This window comes from Notolabrus celidotus, chromosome 6, assembly GCF_009762535.1.
Source record: "Notolabrus celidotus isolate fNotCel1 chromosome 6, fNotCel1.pri, whole genome shotgun sequence".
NCBI lineage: Eukaryota > Metazoa > Chordata > Actinopteri > Labriformes > Labridae > Notolabrus > Notolabrus celidotus.
In genome coordinates this window covers 22,153,577-22,180,035 of record NC_048277.1, presented here as the reverse complement: position 1 = coordinate 22,180,035, position 26,459 = coordinate 22,153,577, and the positions used below count along the sequence as shown (strand labels likewise).

The window sequence follows — 26,459 nt, the reverse complement described above, 5'->3', positions numbered from 1 at the left end:
CTTTGATAATTGAGAATGCTCTGTTTGGGCACATTCCTCCCTCTGTTGCTCCAAGTCACACATTAAAGGCATTAAAACAGCCACCAGCGCACTCGCAACAGGACTGTCTTCCTCTCCCCTCCAACTATTGACTAAAACAAAACTTGGAGACGACAGCTGCTGATTTTGTAACTGAAGCCGACAGATCCCCGCAAGCAAATAAGCAGTCATGCCAGTCTTTTTGCTAGAGACTGTTTGTTTCTTTGCAACAAAAAAATCCATTGAACGCCAAATAAACCTTAAAAGTTTACACCAAGGATATTTTTTTTTTTAAAGCTATTTTCTTTCAATTATCTGATGCCTTTTGTCTAATGCATTGCATTCTGGGAGATCTGACAATGAGCAAAAAGAGAGCTTTTTTACATCAGGTATGAAGATGCTGTTATTTCTCCCAAATTAGGCTCTTGTAAGAAGGCAATCATAAGCACATCCTGAGACTTTGAGCGAGGGTCTATGCTGACGCTGCTGTTGTGGAGGCTGGACTAGGCTGAGCTGAGCAGCTAGGTTGACAAGGACCTGTGCTCAGCACAAGGAAGCTCTCATCCAGAAACAAGACGCCCAGGGGGAACAAAGACAACAATATGCCAAAAAAAAAAAAAAAAAAAACACTTGAAAACAACAAAACAACCCAAAAAGCCTCCAAAAGAGTCAGTGGTGGGTGATTGCCAGCTGCACTCCAGATTACCAGGCTCTCTGAGAGTCTTTCAGCAATTGCTGAGAGCTGTAGCATCATCTCCAGCTCCTTAATCAGTTCAGCTGAGGAAGAATGGATCCTGACATGCAAAAAGCTCAGCACGATGGGGAATAAACTCATAATCAGCAATCAGAGATTCCACATTGCTCGAGGGGGCGGAGGGCTCATCTCAGATAGGTCAAGGATCTCTCCACAGCCAGTTAACCCCTTTGCTCCAGCAGGGAAACACGCACACGCTCATTGTCTGGGACCCACACTGTTCAGTTGGCTGCTCTGCCTGACTCGCTAAATTAGACACGTGCAGGGAGTATCTTTTTTCTCTCTTGTATATCGACTGTGTAAATACAGTTTCTCTTGCAAATAATTCTCTCTGACTTCATAAATGGGGTTGGGTTTTATTAAAGCACCATGTCCCTGAATTAGACATGTGCTGCGCCTTTAAAGCAAAGTTCATTGCCTTGCATATTCTACTTCCTTTCATCTTTGCAATTAGCACTGAAACAGCATTTCTTTTATTTCAAATGAATGCATGTGCATAAAAATCAATCTTAAGCAGACTGTTCTGGCAAGGCTGTTTTTCTTTGTTATTTATGATGATAAAATTCCTTTTATGGGTGTTCGTTGGGGGTTGAAGCTGCTAACCTTGAATTAGTTTGCACTCCGGCCCATGCAGGCTCCTCTGGGAGGGTCAAACATTACATTCTCTTCCATGTGGTGCCATGTGGAGTGAAGAGCAAAGACAGCAACAACTTTCAAACTCTGTAGTACAGATTTTCAAATGATTTGTCTTTCTTGAAGATTGCCCCCTAGTGCTCTGGAGGATCCACGATCCTTGTTTGTTCATCAGCCCAGATCCCTCAGATCAGATGTGTGTAAATGATGCCATCCTCAGAGTAGAGCCTCTAATGGCCTCTGCTGGGACGTGTAATCAAACGCCTAGCACGCACACTTCTCTCCCTTTTGTAATCAAGCGCATGGCGGAGCGCATGTTGTGACGATCTTTGTTAGAACGCTGCCTGCTCCCTTGTCTCATCAAAATTCCATACACCTCTCATTTTTCATCTTCAACGCTCCCCGCTGGGCTCCCAAGATACCTCAGCCGCTCTCCATGGAGCGGAGGGGAGTGTGACTTAGTATGCTGTGACCTTTGACCCCTTCCCTGAGTCTACAGCATACCTTTGCCGCAACTCTGACAATGTGACCAACATTTACAGCCGTTCCTCTTGATACAAATTCTAAAGCAACCTCAGAAATGATCTAAAACAAGGATACACCATTCAGACAAAGTATTATTGCTGATTAAGCCGTATCTTGACAGGTCTTATCAGCACCCAGAGTTCCTTTTTTCAGCACCTTAGGTCACATAAACAGCAGAAACGGACTCCACTCTCATCTCACCTCTGCTGGGCTGACACAAGAGGGGGGTAGCAAGGTGATAAAGCACACAAACAATACTTCTCTTCTTGCCTGCTTGCGGCATGCTCGCCTAGCAGGGAGATCTGATTACAACTGAGAAGAGAGCAGCTTGGTGTTTCATGGAAAAGCAGTTCAACTGGAGAGCGCTGTCAGAGCTTGGGAGTCAGCGGCCTGACGGAGTAGGAGGAGGAGGAGAAAAGGCTATCCGACGTGGCAGAGGGAGACGAAGGTTTTGTCTCCAGCCATACGGTAATGGACTTCACTTGAGGAGAGAAAGGAGAGGAGCGATGATGGAAGTAAAAAGGACTGAGCGTGTGACTCCAGGGAGAGATGCATTAGTGTTCCTCCTCACCTTCTTCTTCTTCTCCTTCGTCTTCTTCTTCTTTTCGGTTTCTCCCTCGTCTCACTCTGGCTTACCTCGCACACAAGAGACGGAGCTGGCCCCCACTGCCAACACCTGACTCCTTATGTGTTTTTCTGTCCTCAGTGTTTGAGTCAGACAAAACGCAAAATCAATAATGCTTTTTCTCCCCCATTTCCTCTTTGATGCAACTTCAAAAAGCCAATGGACAGGCCTCCAGAGGCCCACAGAGGGAAAAAAAAGCCAGTGGTACGATACAAGCTCATGAAAGTAAAGGGGTAAAACTTCAGCCTTCACTCTTTTAAAACTGTTAACTTCTGAACCTCAAGTGGCAAAGTCTAAGAGGGTAAAACAGGGTTTGTGAGGCTTAAGAAATGTTACTTCTTCTTTTTGTGAATCCATGGATTTGTACAATTTCACTCTGTATATTAAAGTCCATTCAAAGGGTGATTGTATCAATATTTAAGTGACCAAAATATCAATTCATTAGAAGAAAAAAGAGACAAGAAGAGAGGAGAGGAGAGAAAAAAAGAGAAGAGAAGAAAGAGGTTTCTGTGAAAGCTCTCTCCTCTCTTTACACATTCGACAGTGTGAGTTACAAGAAGAAAGAGGGGGAAAAAAAATGAAAGTAAAAGTGTTCTTTAGCTCCATGGACTGTGGTATATGATTATCTAAGGAGTGCTGACAGAGGAAGTGTTCTATCAGCAGCTAAATGCTGCATGACAGGGAGACACTTCAAAGGATCTATAAGTGACTCCTGAAATACTGAGTGAAAGTAAAATAGGAAATTACCCTCAAGTTAGAGGCATTTGGCTAAGCCCAGCACGCTGTTTTACCTGACTGGGGAGTGAAATTGAGAACCCTGACTGAACTCAGAGTGAGTGTTTCAGAATGAACAAAATTCATCTGTCCCATGATGGTTATCTTGAGCTGCTGATGTTTGCTGAAGTAGGATGTTTGATGGGGCAGAGGACGGGGGAATCAGTTAACCTCACATGTGATTGGACTGATCTGTCATCTTCACAAGGTGTGACCGACAAGATTAGATGACTGACAGAGGTGTCTGACACCTTTGCAATGGCTTTTCTTTTTTTGACATGTAATGTGAAAGTTATATTCAAGTTTCCACTAAAAGACTGCATCTATAGCTGTATTTACACATGCACAAAAACTTCATGTGTGAACGCAACCAGACAAAATTGTCCCTCTGACTTTGCCCAAAGGTTTTACTGCCAGCCTTCGAGTAATATTTCTGCAAAAAGTTGGGGTGAGCTAACGCGAGTGGTGCATGAACCCTGAAGAGTGACAGGAAACAGGATGAATAAAAATATCTGAGGTCAAAGGAGAATCATTTTCAGAGCGAGAAAAGCAAAGCTATCTACACATATACCTGTTTACATGTAACATTGATGTAAATGCAAAAACTGTCATCATAGCCTCAGACTCTGATGCTTCATCTGCCATCATGCTGTCAATTTACGTTTTTGCCACAGTGTCAACAGGCAGAGGACAAATATGATGGAAGTACTGTACGTGGACTGGTTCATGATGACATGTGTGATCAGTTTGTCCCGAGAGTCACCTTTGCCTTTAATGATTAATCAGCATTGTTTGGGATTTCTGACCAATCAGAGTCGAGTATTTAACACAGCTGGGTAAAGAGAGGCAGGTAATAATACAAATTTAAAGTGGGGGTTTTGATTTAATATTTCTGTGAATTAATAGCACTGTTTTTACAAAAAATAAGCAGATTTAAAATTTAAGTTGAACAAATCATGATAATAAAGTAATATTAAGCAATTAAGGTAAAAGTGATCATTAAAAATAAAAAGGACAATATCAAATCATAGAGTGCCTATATCTCCTCTCCTCTCCTCTCCTCTCCTCTCCTCTCCTCTCCTCTCCTCAGTGCACCTCACCTCTCTTTCCAACTTCTATGGAGCCAAATCAAAAATCCATGCTCTCGATGGGCAGTCAATATCTCATTAAGCAGTCCCTCCACACACACAGTCAGGCGGCCAGGATGTTCGTCTCAGTGTGCACAGCGCGGGCTGGCACACCTCGCACACTTTAATAACCTGTGGGGACGCCATTCCACTTCCTCAGCCAGCTCAGAGGCAAGAGAGAGGGCGCAAACACACACAACCACACACACGCACACACACCTTCTGCCCATTAGAGTAACTCTTGTTGTCTGCTCTTTCCTCTGCCTTTGTATTAGCTTTAATTTTTACTCAAACATGAAAGTGAAGGTGAAATTCAATCAAATCTATTTCAAGCATGTTCATTTTATAAGATGTTGAATTTGAAGGTTCAGCAAAATTGAATTCTATATCATTAACACTTGAAATGGAATTATATTCACATCGAAACAGCAGCTATTTTAATCACCGAATTAAATGAATATGTTTCGTTAACACCAGGCGATGAAAGAACACCTCCTCAGATATTCTCTCTTTGTAATTGGGCCTTTTATTTTAAAATCCTTTCAGGTGACTCGTGCTATATTTGCCATCACCTTAATCGTGGCGATTTTCCTTTGACTCCTCATGTCCTCAGTCCCTAACTGGATAATAGCCAATCTTGTTAACCTCTGCTGTAATGTGTGAGAGCCTGCAGCACCGGGTAGTGAGCATTTCCATCGGCCACTGATAGAAAGAGACAAAGAGCACTGAATCTACAGCAAAATATTTACAGCCTTGTTAACGTAGCCTTAAAGCGCCTTTCACTACATATTGGCTTTACCTCTCTACGGCCCCCAGAACATTTTTCACAGTCTAGTACACACTTGTGCTAAATCACTATTAATGTGCAGTGCCTGCACTGGAGTGGCCTTCCTGGCCTTGCTTTCCACTATGTTAAAGCACTGCTGCTACACACACACCCCCCACCGCCACAATAATGCTCCTTTTGAAGGGTTAATTAAATGTACGTGGATCAGACGCAGTTTTTACCTTTTCTGTTGATCCACACATCAAACAACTTTCCTTTAATTATGTAATTGGAATTTGTCATCTTATTGTGCTGAGAGTAGGCTGGCTAATTTGCATGGGGTAATGAGAGGGATGTTTCCATTACAGGTAATTAGTACTTGAGAGGCAGTGGTGTGGTGAGAGAGGCTGAATAGAGAAGGAGAGGAGGGTGAGGGGGGGGGGGGGGGGGGTACAGGGTAAAGACAAAGCCACAGAGACACAATGAGATGTTTCGTATGACATATTAGTGTTGTTCAGTGGTGTATGGTATGACAACAATTTAATAAACCGGCAAAAAAAGGAATGTGTGGTATGATCATATGACATGAAGAGCAGCAGAGTTAATAAGGGCATGTGTAAGATGCAGTTCCCTGGCATTTTGGTAGATCTCACTAACTCTTTTCAGCAAGACAGCTATTCAGACTAGTTCCCACTTATTAAAATACAATGTAATTTCTGACATTGTTTCAGTTAGGACTGCAGCTCTGATCAAGGGAAGGAGGCACGGAGACAGGCAGAAACAGTCAACTATACGTGTTAACGAGCGCTGCTCGCTGCTGAAGACAGAGACAGAAACACCTTAAATCATGTGTCTAATTTAAAATTAATTAAAAAAAAATACAGAGCCAAGAGAAGAAGAATACACACATTGAACTCTACTTGTATGTCACAGTCTCCAAAAAAAAACAGTGAAAGAGCACACAACACTCAACTCTGTCCGGAAATATGAGATTTCATAAAGCCCTCTACTATAAGCTGCAGAAAAGGACAGAGGGTCAAAGGCTGGTTTTCATATCAGTTTCATTAAAAATAAGGCACAGGACTACACTCTCCTTTCTATTTCACACTATCCACAAATGAATCTCACTTCAAAATGTAACTCTCACACACAGTGATGAATTAAATAAATAAATTAATATACCAAGGCACGCTGTGGTCAGAGTAGTCAGACTCACACAAAGAGGAAGACAATTAAGAGCATTAAGGTGACAAATGAATAAGAATAGAACATGAAAACGTGTTGCAGGCTGCTAAAGTCAAATGAACTCATTATCATGCCTATTAAACTGTAAAGATAGATACACAGCATTTTTGTCTTACACAATTCATAGTATAATTTTAAACTTGGGACACTTGGTGATTGCATTGAAAAGCATAAAAAGTCATCACTGATATTTCACGTAGCTCAGACTGGCAGCAGCTTGCATTGATTTATTTAATTCCACAAAGAGTGCACATGGGCACATATGCTGTTCACATCTCTCTATATGCAAGAATGGAACTGTGCTCATATGTGTGGATAAACATAATTATGTGTTTGTGTGTGCAGCCATGCATACAAGAAGTGTGTGCTGTACTGTACGTCTGACTGCACTCCTCACTATCCGTCTGCATGGATGTGTGTGTGCGCTATGTTTGCCTGTATGATGGAGGGGGAGGAAGAGCGTGATTAAGCAGACCTAGATCAACATCACAGTGACTGGGAGACCCAGTCCTGCTCTCATGGCCACATATGTAAACCCTGACTACCCCAAAAAATAGGTCAGTGGAACACAACACACACAGATGCACACACAAGCACACACACCACAGACAACACATGCACCAGTAATCTACTCAAAGGAATCACTGCTCTGCCAGGCGCGACACTGCTTGTCGCCCGTCTGCAAACCCACGTTCAACACTGCCACGCACATCTTCCCAAACGTCTCTGGACTGGAACAAACAGGATTAAGAAGGGCAGAAAGGGAATAGTGAAACAAACCCACCCCCTGTCTTTGACCACTCTGCCCCCTCTCTCTCTCTCCTCTCTGCATGCTTCCTCACATCTATGCTTTTAAAAACTTCGGCTCTGAGGCTCAGGAGCTGCTCTTGTCAGAGACGTGCCCCGTGCAAAGATTACACTACCTGTGGTTTCTACAGCGCGCACACAACAGAGGCATAGAGGAAACACACGGAGGATAACAGAAACAGAGAAAAACGCTTTCACAGATGTCTTAAAGGTAAAGAATTACAGCTTCTATCTCAAATTAAAAATAAATAAAATCTGTTCACTGCATGCAAGCAAAATTAGCACAAGCTTAATTCCCTTCACTTGCATGCATTCAGAATCACAGTATAACTGTATTTCTCCCTCCCTCCCTCTCTCCCTCTCCTTCTCTGTCAACCTCATGCCTTGCAAATGAAATGCAAAGAGTTGGCAGGCTATGAATAGCCGAGCCTCTACTTCCCTTACTTGTTACCCAGGGTGCAGGATCAGCATGCATTTCTATTTATTTTTCTCTTTGCTCTTACCTTTCATAGCTGAAATTCACAAAATACATCATTAAGCTTCGAGTCCATAAGAGAAGAACTATCACCCCGCGCAAAGCCCTCCACTGCTGTCTCAGCAGCAGCTGGCCAGCACAGCTCTGTCTCTCAGCCTCCGAGCATGACCCACCAGAATCCATGTGACTGTGACATCAGTGATCATGTCTGGCTGCTCCCCACCCACTTGCCTTTTGATTGGCACAGCGTGCAGCCAGTAGGGGCGCTGAGAGCTCAGTGCAGGGAAGCTGGCCCTCTTCCCACTGATTGCAGTCAGAGCCTTGTGTGCCGGCGTGCTAGACACAGCACACTCTCACTATCACCTGTGCCTTATCTTCTCTTTTAAGTGCAAGGATAAAGTCAGAACCAGCTCTGGCAGAGGCAGACACTCTTGTTCTGCCACTTTTTGCTTTCGTTGGTTTTCTGCTTTCATAAATGGTGCAATGTCAAGGATGAAGAAAAGAGTCAAAGAGGGGATAAAAGGCTAGACAGGGATAAAAGAGGGGTGAAGGGGAAAGAGGGCAGAGGAAACAAGAGAAAGGGGAAAAAGGAGGGGTGGGGGAGAGTGAAAAGGATGGATAAGAGGGGATGTGTAATTTTTCTGTGGCTCAAAGATCGAAGCACTCCCCTCTCCCCTCTCTCTCCTCCTCCCTGTCTGTAGATATGAGTGATCAGTGTGAGGCCAGATGTCTGTGAGCAGCGGTGGGCCCTACATGGGGAGAAGATGAGTGGAGCCTCAGCTTCTTCCCGTGACCTCTCAGAGGACCCGCATGCCCTCTCTCTCTCTCTCTCTCTCTCTCTCTCTCTCTCTCTCTCTCTCTCTCTCTCTCTCTCTCTAACACACACACACTCCGACTGCTCTCACACACTCTTTCTGACAGGTGAAGAAGTGGAGATAGTGACGGAAGGGTTCGGATGATCCCCTCCACCCCCACAGCGACCGGGCGATGAGTTTCTTGCTATCATCTCTCCTTCTCTCTCTCCTCCTGTGCCCCCTCACTCTCTCGCCCCCTTCTTCTCATTCCAGTCCCTACCTCTCCCTCTCTCCTCTCCTCTCTCCTCTCTCTCTCTCTCTCTCTCTCTCTCTCTCTCCTCTCTCCTCCCCCTCTCCTTCCTCGCTCATCCTCTCTCATATGATAATCTGTTCTGACTCCTAACCAGCTGCCTCTCTCTGATACAATATTCTGGTTTTAGTGCAATCCAGCCCTGGCCAATAACCACGATGCAGTTGGCATTTCCATGAATAAGCTGGCGCTCGAATCATCTACAAGACAAACATCATACAGCTTTGGTTTCAGGCGCTGCAATATTTGAAATCTAAAATTTAAAAGAAAAAAATGTTTTTATACCGACTATATTTTCAAATCTTGACATGTTTGAGGCTGATTTCACATTTTCTAAGTGTCTTTTTCTGCCACAAAGTCATGAGGCTTCTAAAAAGAATAAATTTAACACATTTACAAGGTATATTTTGATTATTTATTTACTGTCTGTCTTTCACACAAAATATCTATATTCATTGGGTGTCTTCTATAATGTTGTGTTCATTGAATAAAGGTTCTCCTAACCACATACAAAATGGAAATGAGGACTCAGCAGCTCACAACATAAATCTTCCCATGACAATGTTTCATTAGAACCTCTATGATCCATTAGAGACACTAAACACATTAACGCACATTGTGTCAACACTGGTCTCTTATTGCACACCGTCTAATGAACAAAACATCATTCAGAGGCTGATAGCATCAAATGGAGCGTGCCTGGGATACAAACTATTCACAACAACGTGATGTCAGACACAGGGCTTGTGTCTGGTTTGTTTTTGGCGTCTTCCCCTCAAGATCATCAAAGTTCACCAGATGAGTCAGGGCCAAGGCCCACGCAGGAACACGCTCAACTGCTGCTATCTGTGGTTGTCTGGCTGCTGTATCAGTCACCAAACAGTGGCTCAACACACTGTAGCTGTAGTCGGAGCTATGGTTGGGGTTGGGGTGTGAAGGGGGGGCAAAACAAAACATGATAGCAGAGGTTGAGTCTGTTGCCTGGTTATCTGAGAGGAGGATAACATCCATACTACATCTCAGCGTCAGGAGGGAGTTAGGAGGAGAGCATGTTTTGTCTGCTTATAATCTGTGTGATGGACGAGGGAAGATCTCAGAGAAATGCCAGAAGGTTGAGTGAATTATGCCGATGATTAAATGATGTCTTTAAAAAAAATTAAGAAGTGAAACCTTTAAAATGCAGCAATGAATTCAAACCACACAGAAGAAAAAGTCAGATCGGCTTTGGCCTTTTGTATCAAAGTTGAATTTTCTAAATGTCATTTCTCAGGCTCCTGCATAGCTTAGTGGTTAAGAAATCGATCATGAACCTTGATGTGCAAGATTCAGATCTAGCTGGGTATTTCCAGCGCTCTCTTTCTTTTGACAGCTAAAAACAAGACTGAACATGTTCCCCTAAATCTGTATATGATATCAAATCAATGCTGAAAGCAGCACAAACATGTGACAATGTCCATGGTATTATAAGAGCCAGGGGTGCGTCCAGACTTTTTTGACTATGGTGGTCTAACTGAGGCATTGACTCATGAGGGGTTGGCCTGAATGAATATCATCTATTAGCCTTTTGTAGCTCCACTAACCACATCTATTAAAACTACTAACATTAAATTTGATTCAGATGTCATTCGGAGGGATATATTTTAAATCCAAAAAGCAACACAATCGATGACAACAAATAAATAAATAAAAATCTTGCCCTGTGTTCTTTTAACACTAAAACATTTCATTCTTTTGAATGTTGAACTAGGAAATTTGAAAAAAATCCTGCTTTTACAGTTCTTTGACTGACACCTACCCCCATCACTGGTTTTAGACTTTACAAATAACTTTATAGAAATAATCAGTCTTGTTGATGGTTTTGTTTGCATTTGTAGCTCAACAATAAATCATCAAAAATGATTTTAGTCTGTTCTATGACCAGATAAACACTCCTCACAGGAGCCTTAAGGATGTCAAAAGAAGGTGTTTGTCAACAGTCCCCATTTAATCGCAGTTGAGCAGTGTGCAGAAGTCTACTTGACATTTTCAAAGTCTTTAGCAGCCTTTTGTGACACGGTCCAAATAGCTGGTTTGATCTCAGGTCTCTGACAACACAAAAAACACAATCAGGTCTTTGGGGTGGCATTTAGGTGTCAAATCAAATTTCAAAGGGGGGCCCATGCTACCCTTTGGACATGCACTTGATCACAGCAGCACAAATATATGTATGGCCATACACCATTAACCCTCCTGTTATGTTCGTTTCTCTGGAACAGGAACAATGTTCCTGGGTCAATTTAACCCGGGACATATTCAATTATCCAAAAGTGTCAAAACCCCAAAAAATCCAAATAAACATTTTTTCAATCTAATTTTGAACTCCATTACTAACCATTTAAATCAATATTTAGTCTATTGGTGTTCTTTAATTCTCACAGATCATGGTTCAATGAGGATAACTCACTTGTTTTTTTCACTAAAATTAATGTTAAAACTATTTTTATGTACATTGGAAAGACCTAAATATAAATACAATAGTTTTACATGACATAGATTTTTGTTCATTTTCTTTTAATTTTCTTTTTTTTTTTATGAAGTGATGTTGATAAATTAACACGACACCTCTTCTGTCACATGCTGCCCAATTCGTTGTGCTGCATTTAGCTGGTTTGGAAGGAATATATTGCCTAAAATATACTTTAAAAATGGTCAATTTGACCCGCAACATAACAGGAGGATTAAGAAATAATTCATGATTTTTTAATGTAATTATGAACACTGCTCTCAGGGCAGAATGTGTAGGAATCGAGCTGTTTGTAAATGCACCATTTAAAGTTTGCCACTCCATACCAGGGGCAATGTTAGCAAGAACGAAGCAGAAAATTAAGGAAATAAAAAAATAATCTCTGGTCCTTTAAATATTGTTCAAATAATGAGGCCCTCACCTCTGCACAACCCTGCTGTTGTTATGAATCCAGACAAAGCCAGCTTCTTCAGATAAAGACACCCCACAATTCACTTTTGGCAAGACATAGTGCAAGAGTAAGGATTATTTTTTTTAAGAGATTATACAGAACTCCTCTGATGCCTTTAGAAAATATAATAGTAATAAAGTGGTACTGCTGTTGTTCTCACCCCTCAGCTCTACAAATACACTGCTTCAGACTGTATATAATAGTGCTTAAAAGCCCAAGCCTCCCTAAGGAGAGATGTTTCCTGTAAAGCTGCTTCATTTGCTCTTGATCACACTCTCCCTTGACTGCCTCACATTACCAGTGACAGTATGCCAATACCGGCTAATACTTGTTCATTAGGGCATTGATTAAGCCACAAAGGCACTGACGGTCAAACGTCTATGTGTATTAATGTGGTAATCACTGATGTGTGGCCATCAATAGGAACACTTCAGTCACACATTGCTTCAGACTCCTGAGTATAAAACAGAAATAGTGATAGTGAAGTTGCAATGACTGACAGATTGTTTTGTAAATACGTATTTCAAACCAAACAATTCTGTAGACTTCTTGTCATTGCACTATAAGAAGCTCACTGAAGAACAACACTACTACTACTACTTTAAGAGTTTTTTTGCCATTTGCATAGGGCCGTCGAAGTTGTACAAGCCTGCCAGCAGCTGCTTTAGAAAAAAGACATACAACAGATCCAAAAAGTGGAGGATGCCATAGTTGCAGCCGTGTGTTTGTCGAGTGTCATGGACTTCATGGTAATAACTGAGTTGGAAAGGAGAAGCGCAAAAGCTACCTTTTCAAGCTGTCAGACAGGATTTTGAAGATGGTGGTTGCTGTTGCTGCATTGGCTCAAAGGTTTGATCAATAAATGCACACAAACGGTTCCTTTTTGTCCCGATGGATGACCAATCCACTATAATCACTACCAATTCTTGCTGTGTGAACACAATAACAAGAGGCGAAGTCCTCCAAATGTTGAAAACTTCTTTTGGTCTGGAAATGCTAAATCCATCACCAGCTCGGACACTGAGCTGATCATGCTACATTTGTGCATTCAGCCTGGTCGTCTCTTGTCCTCCTCTTAGATTAATTCAAGCAAATGTATTTACTGTAAACAAGCCCTGTGGAATGGAATTCAATTGAGACGAGATGCAGATCATCCACTGGTGCCCCAGGAGGAGAGGAGAAGAGAGGACCGGAGCTGATAATGGCCTCATTAGCGGTCTGTCAGGAGCCGTTCCACGCACATACTCACCATGCAGCTGATCCATGTTAACTCTTCCAGCTCTGGACTGGCCTCAAACCTGTAGTCTGCACGCTGTTGCACTCTGACCCCACAAGATAAACAGTTATGGGTATCTTCATTTTCTGTCCCATCCTCGTTGTGTGCATGGTGTTTGTGAGAAGAGTCACGGCTTATATTCCACCACAGAGGCACCTGGGTGTTTGGAGCTCTGCAGCACCAGCCTGAAGCAGCGGCAGAATTAACAAGCTCCAACAGGCACTCCATGAAAACAATACAGATCAATTTAATATAGATGCCAAGGAGTGGAGGGCATAATATTAGAACCATAACAGCACCCAGCCCCACCACACAATCATAAACCAATTTAGGGCCATTCAGGCAATTCCCGGGGGCTTCCACTTGTGGGAAGACTTCAATAAATCACACAGACAACAAAGGGAATATCTATTTCAGTGAAATAGAGGACACTATTGGGTTATGTCCAGAGGACTGCGGACGGGTTGCATTAAAGACAAGTTTAAATAAGAGCAGTGAGAATTTAAAAACATGCTACAAACTGCTGCCGTGCCCGGGTTTTTATGGTGTAATACGTAGCTACAGGAAATGTTTGTTAACTCATTACGGCTAATGGATTTTCCACGCAGCAGAACAGTGTGTCTAGTGAGGTAGCAGCTGTGGCTAAGTCTCATGTTTTTTCACAGACGTACAGCATCACTGATCAGATGACTCTTTATTAGTGACGATACAAACTGGCCCTTCATCCTGTAAATGCACAGCAGCCTCAAGGCCAGCGCAGCACTATTCTCTCTCTTTTCCACCTGTCATTCAACATACACACACACACGCACAATATTTATAGAACAGCAGGGTCAAAAGGAAGAGATTTGAAAGCATATCATTCCTACATAGGTGAAGTGTACACCCGTCAACTGTCATGTAATGAGGATCAACAACAGCACTTATGGTGAATGCTTGACAAGGCTGTAGCCTTTTGTTTTACTGCACTGTTATTTATAGAGCTGGATTTAAACCCTTTTCTTTCTGAACAACACAAACATAAGAGCTTCTGGTACTTCCAATTCAGTTGAATCAAATGTTTTTTGACAAAGCATTTTACAAAGACAAAAAAACAAGTAGTGTGTCATCGTGGCAAAAGCCAATTTGTCCCGCATGGGCCGACCAAGCTCCACATCACTCCTCAGTTCCGGGTTAATATGACCACTAACATGTATTGGTGAGGTGGTGACAAGAGGCTGTGGACAATATGATAAGCGCCACACTAATTCAAAACATCACACGCTCTCAGCTGCCTTTGACTGCTGTTTTGTTTGGTGGCAAAAGTGGCTGTTAGTTGTCGCTGTTATTTTTCTGCTGGAGTAAAAACTAGAGTGAACGCCGGGCCTTTTTCTTTCTGTTGGAGAACACTTCTGCTACAACTACAGTATTTACACTCTGCCCACTGGAGCTGGATGTTCAATTGATTAATTCAGCTTTGAAAAACAAAATCCTGTCTCATATATTCAACAAAGGTTGTCGTTTTAAGTGCCTGGAATAAATCAGTTTGTTTATTTGCTGTATCAGATGAAAAAGCAGTGGTAAGGAGAGATCATCAGCACTGCTGGGTGCTATCATACATCTCACAGAGGCATTTCTTTCAATAGATCAATGGAAATCAGATTTAACAATGAATTGCATCTCTTTTGTGCAGAGCCGCCTTGGGGGAACAGAAAGGGAAAAGGGATAGGAGGATGGAGAGAGAAGGAGCGAAAGGGACGAAGAGGGGAGATTATCGCAGCATGGCAGCCTGTGTGAGAGGCTTAGCCTGGCTAGGCAGGGAGGTGGAACCCTGTGAATTCTAATGAACTGGCAAGACCTCCCCCCCAACACCAGCTCCATCTCTCGGCGCGTGAGGACACCAGGAGGGAAGGAGGAGGTGATTAGGGAGGTGCAGACCCTCTACTGCAAACCAAACAGAGCAGGTCATTTTCCCTGTGATAATTATGGCTATAACCAGGCATGAGGGATTGGTAATGGACCTGCTTATTCTTCATGCCCTGCACAGGCAACCACTGAGCCTGTCAAGGGGAAAAGCATGATGATGGGTTTTTTTTTCTTCTCCAGTTGGTAGGGTGACTCCAGTAACAGTTGCAATGGCTGCTGAAAAGGGCAGCAGGGAACTTGGCCTTTGAGGGAGAAGTTAACGAATGAACTTCATTATTGAGGAGCATACCAGGGAGACCCCCCTGGAGTGTGTGATGTATTACCCGGCGTCAAACTTACACACTCCCCCAACATCACCAATATAGCCTGACATGAGCTCTGGGGGAGGTAGGCGTGGTAAACTAAAATAGTTAACCTTCTGGCTTAAGGCAAGAAAAGAAAAAACAAAGAAAACAAGCTGGGGTGTGCAAAATTTGCATCACTTTGTTTTCAATAAAACAAAAATAAACCCTTTTAAAATGTAGTTGGCTACTTAGTTGAAATGTTCTCTACTCATTTCTGTATTTATTTTAACAGAGTGAATAATGAGTTGTGCAGAAGCTCTCTAAACAGGTTTGGCTTTAACTAACACATCTTTAATGTTCTCTTTGTGACTTCCAGTAATGTAGTCAGCGAGGCAGTCCCATCTCAACCCATCTCAGATTACTCTCATTTATTTTAAAAAAGCAGCTCTGTTCAAGCATGAAAGTAACTTCTCTAACTTCTATGGGCTTTATAAATACAGCTTCACCCACAGGAGGGACTAATGTTTTCCTCAAGATTGAGGGAGATCTTCAGGCGATGTGCGACGTGCACCACTTAGCCTCCCGCCTCTTCCCCTCTTCCACCGGGCCTTGGTAGAGTTTCTCTACGGCGGACGGGACGAAGGAGGTTTTTTTCACCAGGCGCACTCTCAACACTTTTTACTCTTGACTTATGAGGATGCCATGGGTGCGGGGGAGTGATTCATCACTGGGTGCGCTCCTCTTGCACCCTCACACATTAGTAATGTGGTCCGCTGAGGAGGAGTCCTGTCATCAGTCTGTACCTGGACCCTCTGAACAAGGTAGGTCAACAGGAGGCAGCGGCGGATGGCCCACTTTTAGTCTTTCACAGCACCTTTAAGTTTCCTCCAGCTGAGCCTGACGGACACACTAAGATCGGGCTGGTAAAAGAAAGGGGTGGGGACTGGCTCAATGCTTGACTGGTGTATCTGTTGACTGGGGGAAACTTGTCCTCTCCATGCCACAGTAAAAAGAAGTGATGTTAGGTCAAAAAAGGAAGCATAGCGTCTTCATTCAACGTGTGTACAAGGAACATGAAAGACAAGAAAACAAACAAGAAATGATTCATAGTTTGGATGAAAACTTCCCAGACCTTATCTATCTGAAACCGCCTCAGGAATTTCCTCACAAGACTCCCTTGCTTCTATAACACAGCGGGAACAAAATAAGTGGCAACCACATGATCATCTGTTCGTTCACAAATATAAACACCACTTTAAGTCAGCGTAAGCCTTTGACCTTAACATCGCAGGTAATGCACATTTAAATACCCACCTCAGTATTCATGTTTGTCATTTTACTTGTGAAGATTAGGTGTAAAAAGGCTATTTGAAACCAAAACACAGGATTAAGGGATAATGCTGCTCTGTGTCTTGTGAGTCGACCTTGATTCTGTAATCCAGCACAATACTGGAGAACAGCATATTTCTCTCTCTTGTACGTTCAATACTCTGACTGTAGAACAGCTCATACTGATGTAATGGCTGGAGTATAATGGCAGCAGCTTGAAAGAGAAAGTAATCTGAATTAAGGGGAAATTCATTGTTATGTGTGTGTGATAGAGGTGGAAATAGCATTAAGTGATTAGTACAAAGGAACAGCATTGACACATCCATAAATTGATTAGATATAAAAAGAAGCTGCATGAAAGTATAAGCTGATAATGTTGCCGCGGGTAAGCAAGCAGAAAAACATGAGTGAATTGATTTGTATTACCTGCTCTTTAATGACCATGCTGAGAAATGAACTTGATCTTTAAAGAGAACCTGCACTCAGCCACAGCGTTATTAAGGACTGCGCCACTTAATCAGAGAGGACGCCAATTTAGCATGAAGTTAACTATGCAGGAGGGGCCCTTTGTGGCAGCAAACACATTATAGAGCCATGTGTCACCTGACTTGCGCAGGTAGGTACACACACACACACAAACACACACACACACACACTCACACACACACACACACACACACACACACACACACACACACACACACACACACACACACACACACACACACACACACATTCTCTTCTCCCAATCTGCTTTATTTTCCGGGCTCCATATCTCCTCTCCTGTTTTTTTCCTCCTCTCCTGTCTCCCTCTCCCTGCCGCAGACGCAGTAGAACGAAAACCTGCCTTTGATGTCTGGGATCCTATAATGCTGAGCAGTAGAAATCCACATGCCTGTTATCTGTAGAATCTTAATGATGACGGCTAACTTCACAATGGGTTAACCGCATCCTCTGTTCTTGCGCTGCACACCCACAGAAACACAAATTAATAGCAGCAGGGGGAGAAAACAGCATTTCTCTAATAAAGCAGATTCAACAAAATGTGCACAATGCGATCAGCACAAATGTCAATGTATAATATCACAGACAGCTTTTGTGAGCACTTCTGCTTTCTTCTCGGTGAATGTAACTTCTTTTCCTGCGTTAGCTTCCAAAAAGAATGACAATATTTCTCTGAGAGGTATGATCATCTCTTCAAATTTACCTAATTGGGTTTCAATAAACATTTGATGTTCCGTATGCAAACAGTCTGGTTTGTTGTGCTGTATCCTGCTGTATTTTTTCTCCTTTGAAGCAAAGTAGTGATTATTATTGATCCTGATATCATGCTACAAGATATATCAAAAGAATTTTATTACAGGGGACATTTTACTCGTTGCATGGTTTATTCAACAACATTCTTTTGAATAATGCAGGAATTAAATTAGAAATGTTAATTTTACCCGCTTTTATTCATGCATGATATTGCATCAGGATTTTCATATCCTTAAAAAAAATCCATTATGGAATATTTCTGACAATAGTTAGCTCCCACTTCAGTTTGGTGTAATTTATCTCAAAGTGCACTTCAGGGAGAAGTGAAGACCATCAGATACAAGCTGGTCAGAGTGATACGCTCCGAGAGAACAGTGTGTATGCACGATGGCACAAGGACATTTAATTACAGCCCCCCATCTTAAAGCTCCCCCATCAGCATCAGTCAGGATCATATCTGGAGGAGCTCCATGACCTCCGCCTCTGTCGCCCTCCATGAATCAAACCTTTCATTACATGCTGACACTCTTGTCCTGCGCTAAGCGTGTGTACACCATGGGAAAGTGATGAGGCATCAGAAACCTGATGAGTGACAGATAACCTGCGCTTGTGCAAAGGCATGGACGACTGTGTGCCGCACCAGCCCGAGGCTGTCCACGTCCTCCTGGCTACGCCAATTGCTTTCGCCTGGCAGACGCCAACCATCTCAGCGCAGCCCTCCATCCCTGGCCTCCGCTCACCTGAGGTGGCAGACAGCCCGGCAGAGGAGAAATCAACCCGCAGCAGATGGGGGCCACTTACTTTGGCTGGACCATCCGAGCATTGTGTCCTTGTCACATGTCACTTACTCTTGTTTTCAGGTCTGACAACACTTCAAGACAGGGCCTTTTCACTTTTGGGTGAGACACAAAAGGGAATGAGGGGTGAGGAAAAAGCTGACGAGGCCTCTCTTCGCTCAGCCTCGAATTCTCTGAAGAGCCGGCACCAAGAGAAGAACCAGATTAAGAGCCAACAAAAGCAAAGCACCCCCCAGAAGAAAAAAAGCTGTCTTGCACCCCTACGGTTCCCCTCACCACACTGCTCCTCATAAAACACCCGGGCCCCCAAGAGACGATAAAAAGAAGCGTCTTACCCACACAAACCTATGCAAAGAAAGTGCGTGTACAAAGGGCCATTTGCAATTCTACAAAATGGCATACAATGCCCTTACTGAAAATGAGGAGCTGCCATATTGTGGTGGAGAGGGAAAAGTATGGCAGCAGAGGAAAAATGGAGAAAAATCATGCTGGCCTGGTTTACGACAAATAGATAGCTCTATTGATTTCCCCTTTTACAGCGGCTGTCCATCCCTCACTGTTGTGATTACACTGACCTATTTCAGAAAAAAAATAGCCGTCTATTATGGATTAAACCAAAATGTCCAAAAAAGAAAATACTCTCTTTGTGGAACAAACAAATAGAGTAAGATGAAACATAACCTACAGTACAGAAGGAGAAAAAGATTGTGTCAATTTAAGCGTTCAATGTTGCTCTGGGAGGAGAGGAAACAACGAGTTCTTGTACCACGCTGAGAATCAAATAACTTTTCTTCAGAAAGAGCGGCTGTGCTTAGTGTGGGCCCTGCATTGTCAATTTCACTTCTGACAAAAAGGCAACAACATTAAAATGATTGCAATATCGCTAAGGAAGTGTTTAAATATAATAACGCCAATTTAACAAACTTGGAAAAAGGTTTAAGTAAGACCAAGAGAGTGTAAACGTTTATTAATAATCTAATCAGATACGGCATGTGCCTCTGTGTTGTGTTTTTAACTCACACTACGGCACAGTTGAGGGTTGTATGCTCTGTGTTGTTGTTTCCTCTGCATTTGTGTGTGTTAGTGTGTGTGTGTGTTGCTGCGTTTGCTCGTCCCGCTCCGTTATGTCTGCGCCGTGTGTCTCACTAGACTATCTCTCTCTCTCTCTCTTCCCGCGTGGCTCAGGGGACTCTGGCTGGCTGATCTTCATTATCAGCCCGAGCTTAACAATGTACTGGATGCACTTCCCACATGAGTGCAACTAACAAATCCCCATAGAGCTGAATCAAGGCAACAATGTGATGAAATACCTTCAAACAACCACTGAGCATGGAACACTGAGCTATGCAGAGACAACTCACACTGCCCCGGGCGATTCCACAGGAGTGCGCCTGTTGCCAAGCAAAATTAGACAGCAACTGGGACATATTATTCTCCTAAATTGGCAATGTACAGCACTATTAAGGACCATAAATCTCATGTTTGATTAGCTGAAAATATCTCATCACACTGAGCCAATGCATTAGCGCTCTAGCGCTCAAAACCCAAGCTATGTCAGTTAGAGGTAAAGCAGATGCTTCACAGGGTAAAAGCTGTCATTGTGCTGCGTGAACACAGAGAGCATTATTGGGATTAATAATGCTGTTAGCATATTTTTCCAAACATGCACCACACTACTTTTTAAGAGAAAAATCTCAAATGCACAAAGGCGTGAAATCTACAAACTCGGGCTGTACAACTCTGAGTGAATCTCAATGACTGAATAATATCTCTGCAACTCTGCACTCGGAGGCAGTGCTGAAGAATCTAATCATCTGGTTGCTTTAAAACAGATTGGCTGTACTATTACTATGTGAGAGCAGATCTCTGACGAGAGAAACTCGATACAAGCTGCCGGCAAAATAAATGAAGATGCAGGAGCGTGGCCATGTTTCTCAATCAGTGTAAGGAGTGTGTCACCACAATGGAGATAAATATAGAGAGGAAAAAGTGGGACTCTCTCTGCAACGGATCTCTACGAGTGAGTAGAGGAAGCCTCGTCTGTCTCCTTTTTCTCTTTTCCTGGAGTTACATTTGTGCTACTGCCTCCCTCTGGCCACTCTATTCCCAGTCTAAAGTCAGGCACACATTCATACAGATATGACAGAAAAACATGTGAGATCAAATTAAATCAAATACAACAACAACAACAAAGAGATGGAAAAGAGGAGATAGTAACATATGCATTTTTGCATTTAGTGATTGGCTGCGCAAAATGCACTGTCTGGAAGATTAAGAAGAAGAAAGTGTTTGTTGTGCGCAAAAAAGTTGTATTAAAAGACATTTTTGATGTTAAAATCTTGACAAATGGAGGATCACACTCATGCTAACTATTCCCATTTCTACACACTGAAGAATTAAAAAGTGACTTCTAATGATCTCAAAGTTTTCAGCTTAAATAAAGACTGCAAATTCAGCTTTAGGGTGTTCTAGACAGATAAGAAGTAAATACTACACATGTTAGTTCTATACTGTAAGACTGCATGGGCTCAAGCTTCACTCTCTAGAAAATAAACATTTTATCCTCAGGTATGTCACTAGGCCATGAAAATAATGAACGACAAACCTGGATATTGGCATCAGTGCAATGACAGATATATGCATATGCATTTATGTATGGCTCTAGATGTGTGACACTGTCATTTTTAAGTTGTTGTATCTTAAATGAACATTTCTATTCAGTATCGTAATACCCAGCTGTGTTAAAGGTGACATATCATGCAAAATTGACTTTTTAATGGTTCTCTACCTGAAATATGTTTCCCTGGCATGTCTACAAACCCCCCCGAAAATGAAAAAAAATCCATTCTGCCCCTGTTTTGATTTCTCCACCTTTCTGTAAATGTGTGCTGAAATGAGCAGTTTCAGATTTCCATGTTTTTGTTACGTCACAACAATACCCGGTCTTTAACGGAAGCCAGAGCTCAGAGCTTGTTCAGCCCATAGACTGTATAAAATACAACTCAACTCCTCCTCTGTTTTTCATTCCCTGCACACATGTGCTAACAAGGAGCTTAGGAGGGAGGCATGCTAGTTGTAGGCTGTCTTAATAAACACAAAGGTCGATTTTACTCCCCATGTCTGCAGATTTGAAGATCTAGTGGATGATTTTTATTTATCATGGAAAAGTGCTAGCGCTAGTTAGCATAGCCACATAGCTACATGTTCGTACTGTGTACAAAGACACACGTCGACATACTGACAAATAAAACAACAAGAAACACTAAATCTGTGACCAATCGTTCAGAAAGGTCCTGCTGCAGGCGCCTCTCCGTCAGGATCAGATTCTGGATCAAATTCAGAGGGTTGAAGTAATGCAGGTCTGTGAGCAGCCATGTCTATGTAGCCAACATGTAAACATTAGATCAACGTGCACATCCACTTCCTGAGGGGGCGTGGTCAGAGAGAAAAAAGACCGTTCTGAGCATGGCTGAGGAAGAGGGTTTTAAAGGCATGCCAAAATCTGATTTCAAAGTATTTTTTTGACCATAAAAATTTAAAGACATGTTTTGGGGACCTCTTAGACCAATATGTTTTGATGAAAAAGAGCGTAATATGTCACCTTTAAATTATTGCTTCTAATCAGTCAAAATCTGACACTTCTGACTTATTCTCAACAGAAATAGCAAAATCATGGTACAACCAAGTGGCTACCTTCGGTCTCAAAATATGAAGCCCATGCAAAAGTTTTATAAACAGCAATTCATCGAGAATCCGCTTGAGGCTGGCTGCAGAAAAACACCGGAAACCACATAGACACCAATTTAAAAATGACGATCTTTGCAGCATTAATAAACATGTTTACAGCCTGGTTAAAAAAAAAGGCTTGGCTCTATGTAGCTAATCTCTCTATTGGCACACACTGTACAGGGGGTGAATTTTTTTCTAACGCGACGGTTCAGAAGATATTGAGATTACAAGTTTTTCCCCAAATAAGGACATGACTGACTTGACTCCCGGACAGGAACACATAGCTGTTGGCTAGGAGGCTCAAACTCCGCCCCTTTACGTCACACTCTGCCTGGTTGAGTTCTGCATTTCCAATATGGCTGCCGCCGCCGATTGGCTTCAAAACAGCGCTCAGGAACAGATCGGTGACGCAGCGGTTACTACGTCCATATTTTATACAGTCTATAGGTACAACCTGATCATACGTCATATCAAATTCATCCGCAGATAGGATTGTGGCATATTTCACCTCTGCTTGTTAACACTTTGGCAAGATTGCCAGTTTCCATCTCAGGCTGGTCTTTAGAGTTGGAAATAATGAAAGTTATCAGACACAGATGTGAGAGCAGCCAGAGGAGCTACTGAGCTCAAACCATCTCTGAAGTGAAACAAAATCCTGTCCTGCAATCCAGGAGTGAGAGTGAGAGTGAGACAAGACTCTTCCTCTTCACATCGTGGTATTGCTCACTCTGAAGGGACTGCAATTTGCATAACCACCTGCTCATTATACATTATCTCTTGCCTTTCTAACGGTATATGCATACCATTGTATCTTTACATCTGTGCAATTTACTTCAATTTAATTTCTATCTCTGCGTATGGTGACATTTCTTTCTTGGATGTCATCATAGGTGACTGTACATACAGTATGCTCCCCTTTGTCTTGTTAAGTATCATGGTCTGAAGAGCCACTGCAACAATCAGTGTATTGTATGTCTCCAGATGCAACAGGGTGCATTAGCCGGGGGTAATCAGGAGATCTGCTCTGTTCGAGGAAGAACATCCTGGCTACAGTGTGTGAGAGACTATTTGTGTGAGAGTGCAAGTGTGTTACCTAGGTCTCAGCTATTCGAGCTGTGAGACAGAGTCCCAGAATGCCGATGGTAGATTAGAGGTGAGACGTCTAATCTCAGTTTAATCAGCTGCTGCATCTGATCCTCTGCTCCACACCATCTCTCTCAACAGGTCCGAACAGAAACCCATCTCACGGCAACACAGCCTGGTCGAGGTTGGAGGAGGTGACGACGTGTATCTTGTGTCAGCCACCACAGTCAGTAAAATATATGATAAAACTACTAAACAGAATTTAAGCTGTTGATCTCTTGCTGTCACCTCTTTTTCAAAACAGGCAGTTGGAAGAAATATATCAAGTGTAACCAAAAGTCCATAAAACAGAGCTTACGTAAAACTGTCAGGGAAATGTACAGGAAAACCACAGCTGACTTCTTGCTGAGAATTATAGCCCTGTGGTTGAAGAAAATGTTGGCCTGGGGCTGCCCCTTATGTGGAAAACAGAAAGAAGGGAGGACAGAGAGACTTGATAGGGTGCTGCCTCTGACAGTAAATCTACATAAAGTCTCTATTGCAGCCTGATGTGGAAAGGACATCACTGTCATTGGCACAGTGATATAAATATCTGTTTTCATCTAGAATACTTCACCTTGTGATAGCTCAATGATTAGTCCAGTCGGGTGGATGGAGGAAAGAGGTGGAGGGAAGAAAGATGGGAGAGGAGTAGAGGAGAGGATAGGAGTCTGCCAGTGAACAGCTGCCCCTGTAATTTATATTGATGAGGGGACAGGCATGGCGGGGAGCTTCCAGCAGTTTGATCACTCAGGCAGAGTGGGGAGTTAGTCAGAGACACGGCCCATCCCTGTGGTCTGGGTTGGACTGGGAAGACCTCCTAAAACACACACACACACACACACACACACACACTTGCAAGCACACCACACATACACATGCAAGCAAAGCTGCCAAGCTCCCCTTACGAGTGGCAGTGCGAGGAAGCCAATGTTTTCACTCTGAGAGCAGAAATAGATCTACAGCTCCACTATAACCATGTAGGGCAGAGCAAACTCCCTCATTATTACTCCAGCAGCCATATAATCACCAGGCTCCTCCGCAAAAAAAAAAAAGAGACCTTCACTCCACATTCTCAATGACCATTAACTGGCCCTTGAACTCCTCCCTGTGCACACAGCTCTGACGAGCTTCTATAGCCGCTTCCTGTCTGCAAGGCACAGCAATCAACCACTTGTTAAGGGCCTTTACTTTGATTTCCTCACATGGACAAGATTTGAATATTTCTCACTGAAATGAGACAGCGCAGTCCAGTCTCTGCCCAGGGCTTTGAACCCAAGACTCTTAAATCATGCTCTTTGATTTGAGCCCCCTTCCGGTGTAGAGGTGCTTAGCGGCGCACTAATTAAGATAGCGGGGTGTTGGATGGTGGGTCAAAGCGTTTCTGTTTTACCTTGAAGATATCCTGACATAAACATGAACATGCACACACAGACACACACACGTCAAGAAGAAAAAAATACCATAACCCCTCCAGACAAGCAAATAGCTTAACACACAATCATGCTGCTGTTTTGACGGGGCTGTTTGAGTAAGGTAGAGCTGTCTAGCATGGAAGATCATATCCTTTGCCCTGCTCTCTGATGTAAGAAAGAGCCGCGGTGTTATACAGGGCGAGAGAGGCAGCCTCTCACAATCTGAAACACTCCGACCGCTCTTACAGAAAAGCCCTCTGGCCGTCCCTCTCCACGAGTTTCATCAGAGTGATCAGAGCGAAAGGATAGCCTTCAGGGCTAGTTTTTCACATTCACACAGTGGGGTATGAACACACACGCCCACACTTTTACACACTCACATAGACACACTACTGCACACAACACAAAAGCGTTTTAACATGCCTTTTCGATTGCACTTCACACGTGTCAAAATACAGTACAGATCTGTTGGAAATCATCGATTTATACAGGTTTGACTGTTCATCAATTCTTCATGAGCAGACTGAAATCTAAAAAGCAGCGTTGCTCAGACGAGCCTGTGTGCTTTTTATTGCAGTGCACAAAGAAGTTTTGCATCTCACACGTGAAACATATGTCACAAAGCATGTCTGTATCTTTCAATTTAAGTGATAGGATCTGCACTTGAAGAATACGAACTCCTGGTAGTTAATGCAGCCTCAGAGGTTACAAACCACCACACAACACCACATCCGCGTTGTTCGTTCAGCTGCAAGGCCTTGCAGAAAACAAAGCAGTGCTTCAGCACGTTGCCTGTCTCAACAGTGCATGATTATCAAACAGTCATAAGACTGCATAGCATTTTAATTTCCTCTCTGGGGCTTTCATCATATTCACTCAAGGCGGGAGAAGTAGGAAATAGTGAAAGTGGTTGGCACAGATCTAATTGAAGGTATTGATTTATTACAATGCAAGTCAGGCAACAATTTGTATATGGAGACTGATGAAAGAAGAGCCAACATAGATTTAGGATGTTCTCTACTGTTTATGAGGCTCAGAGATGTAGTTTATTTTTTTACATTAGGTCTGTATAGATTTTTCTTTTGAATTATGTTGAATTTTCACAGCCATCAAACTGAAGTGCAGCAAAAAAGAGAAGTCATAAAAGAATCTTTGTACTCACAAGTGTGTGTCTTCTTTGTTACTGAGATACCTGAAAATGAAAAAACAAACCGTTAAAAATAAAATATGACTTCATGATACACAGCACAAAGCACAATTAACATGGGCTTGTAACAAAAAGCGATGATGATGATGAGGTAAACCCTGTGGTCCAACAGACTGTCACAGTCCAAGGTCACTGAAGTGGGAGGCCCTGGGCAAATATATATGTAGGCTGGTGCCTGACCTCCTGCCATGCTACGTCAACATCCATGACAAGGTGGTTGAAACTCAGTCCCTTCTGGGGGCAATGAATGAAAAATTACACTTAAGCAAACAACATTTGGAATGCTAATGTGTTGTGCAGCCACAACGATTGGACCCAGAACATGACTAAG

At 42.8% G+C, this 26,459-nt stretch overlaps 1 protein-coding gene across 1 annotated transcript in view; it reads right to left on the bottom strand.

Annotated features, from left to right (window-relative positions):
- The window catches only part of roraa (RAR-related orphan receptor A, paralog a), a 280,549-nt gene that overhangs the window by 38,828 nt on the left and 215,262 nt on the right, over positions 1–26,459 (bottom strand). Inside the window, 1 exon segment of the mRNA XM_034685220.1 lies at positions 26,084–26,113. Within this exon segment, the coding sequence (XP_034541111.1) occupies positions 26,084–26,113 (30 nt within the window).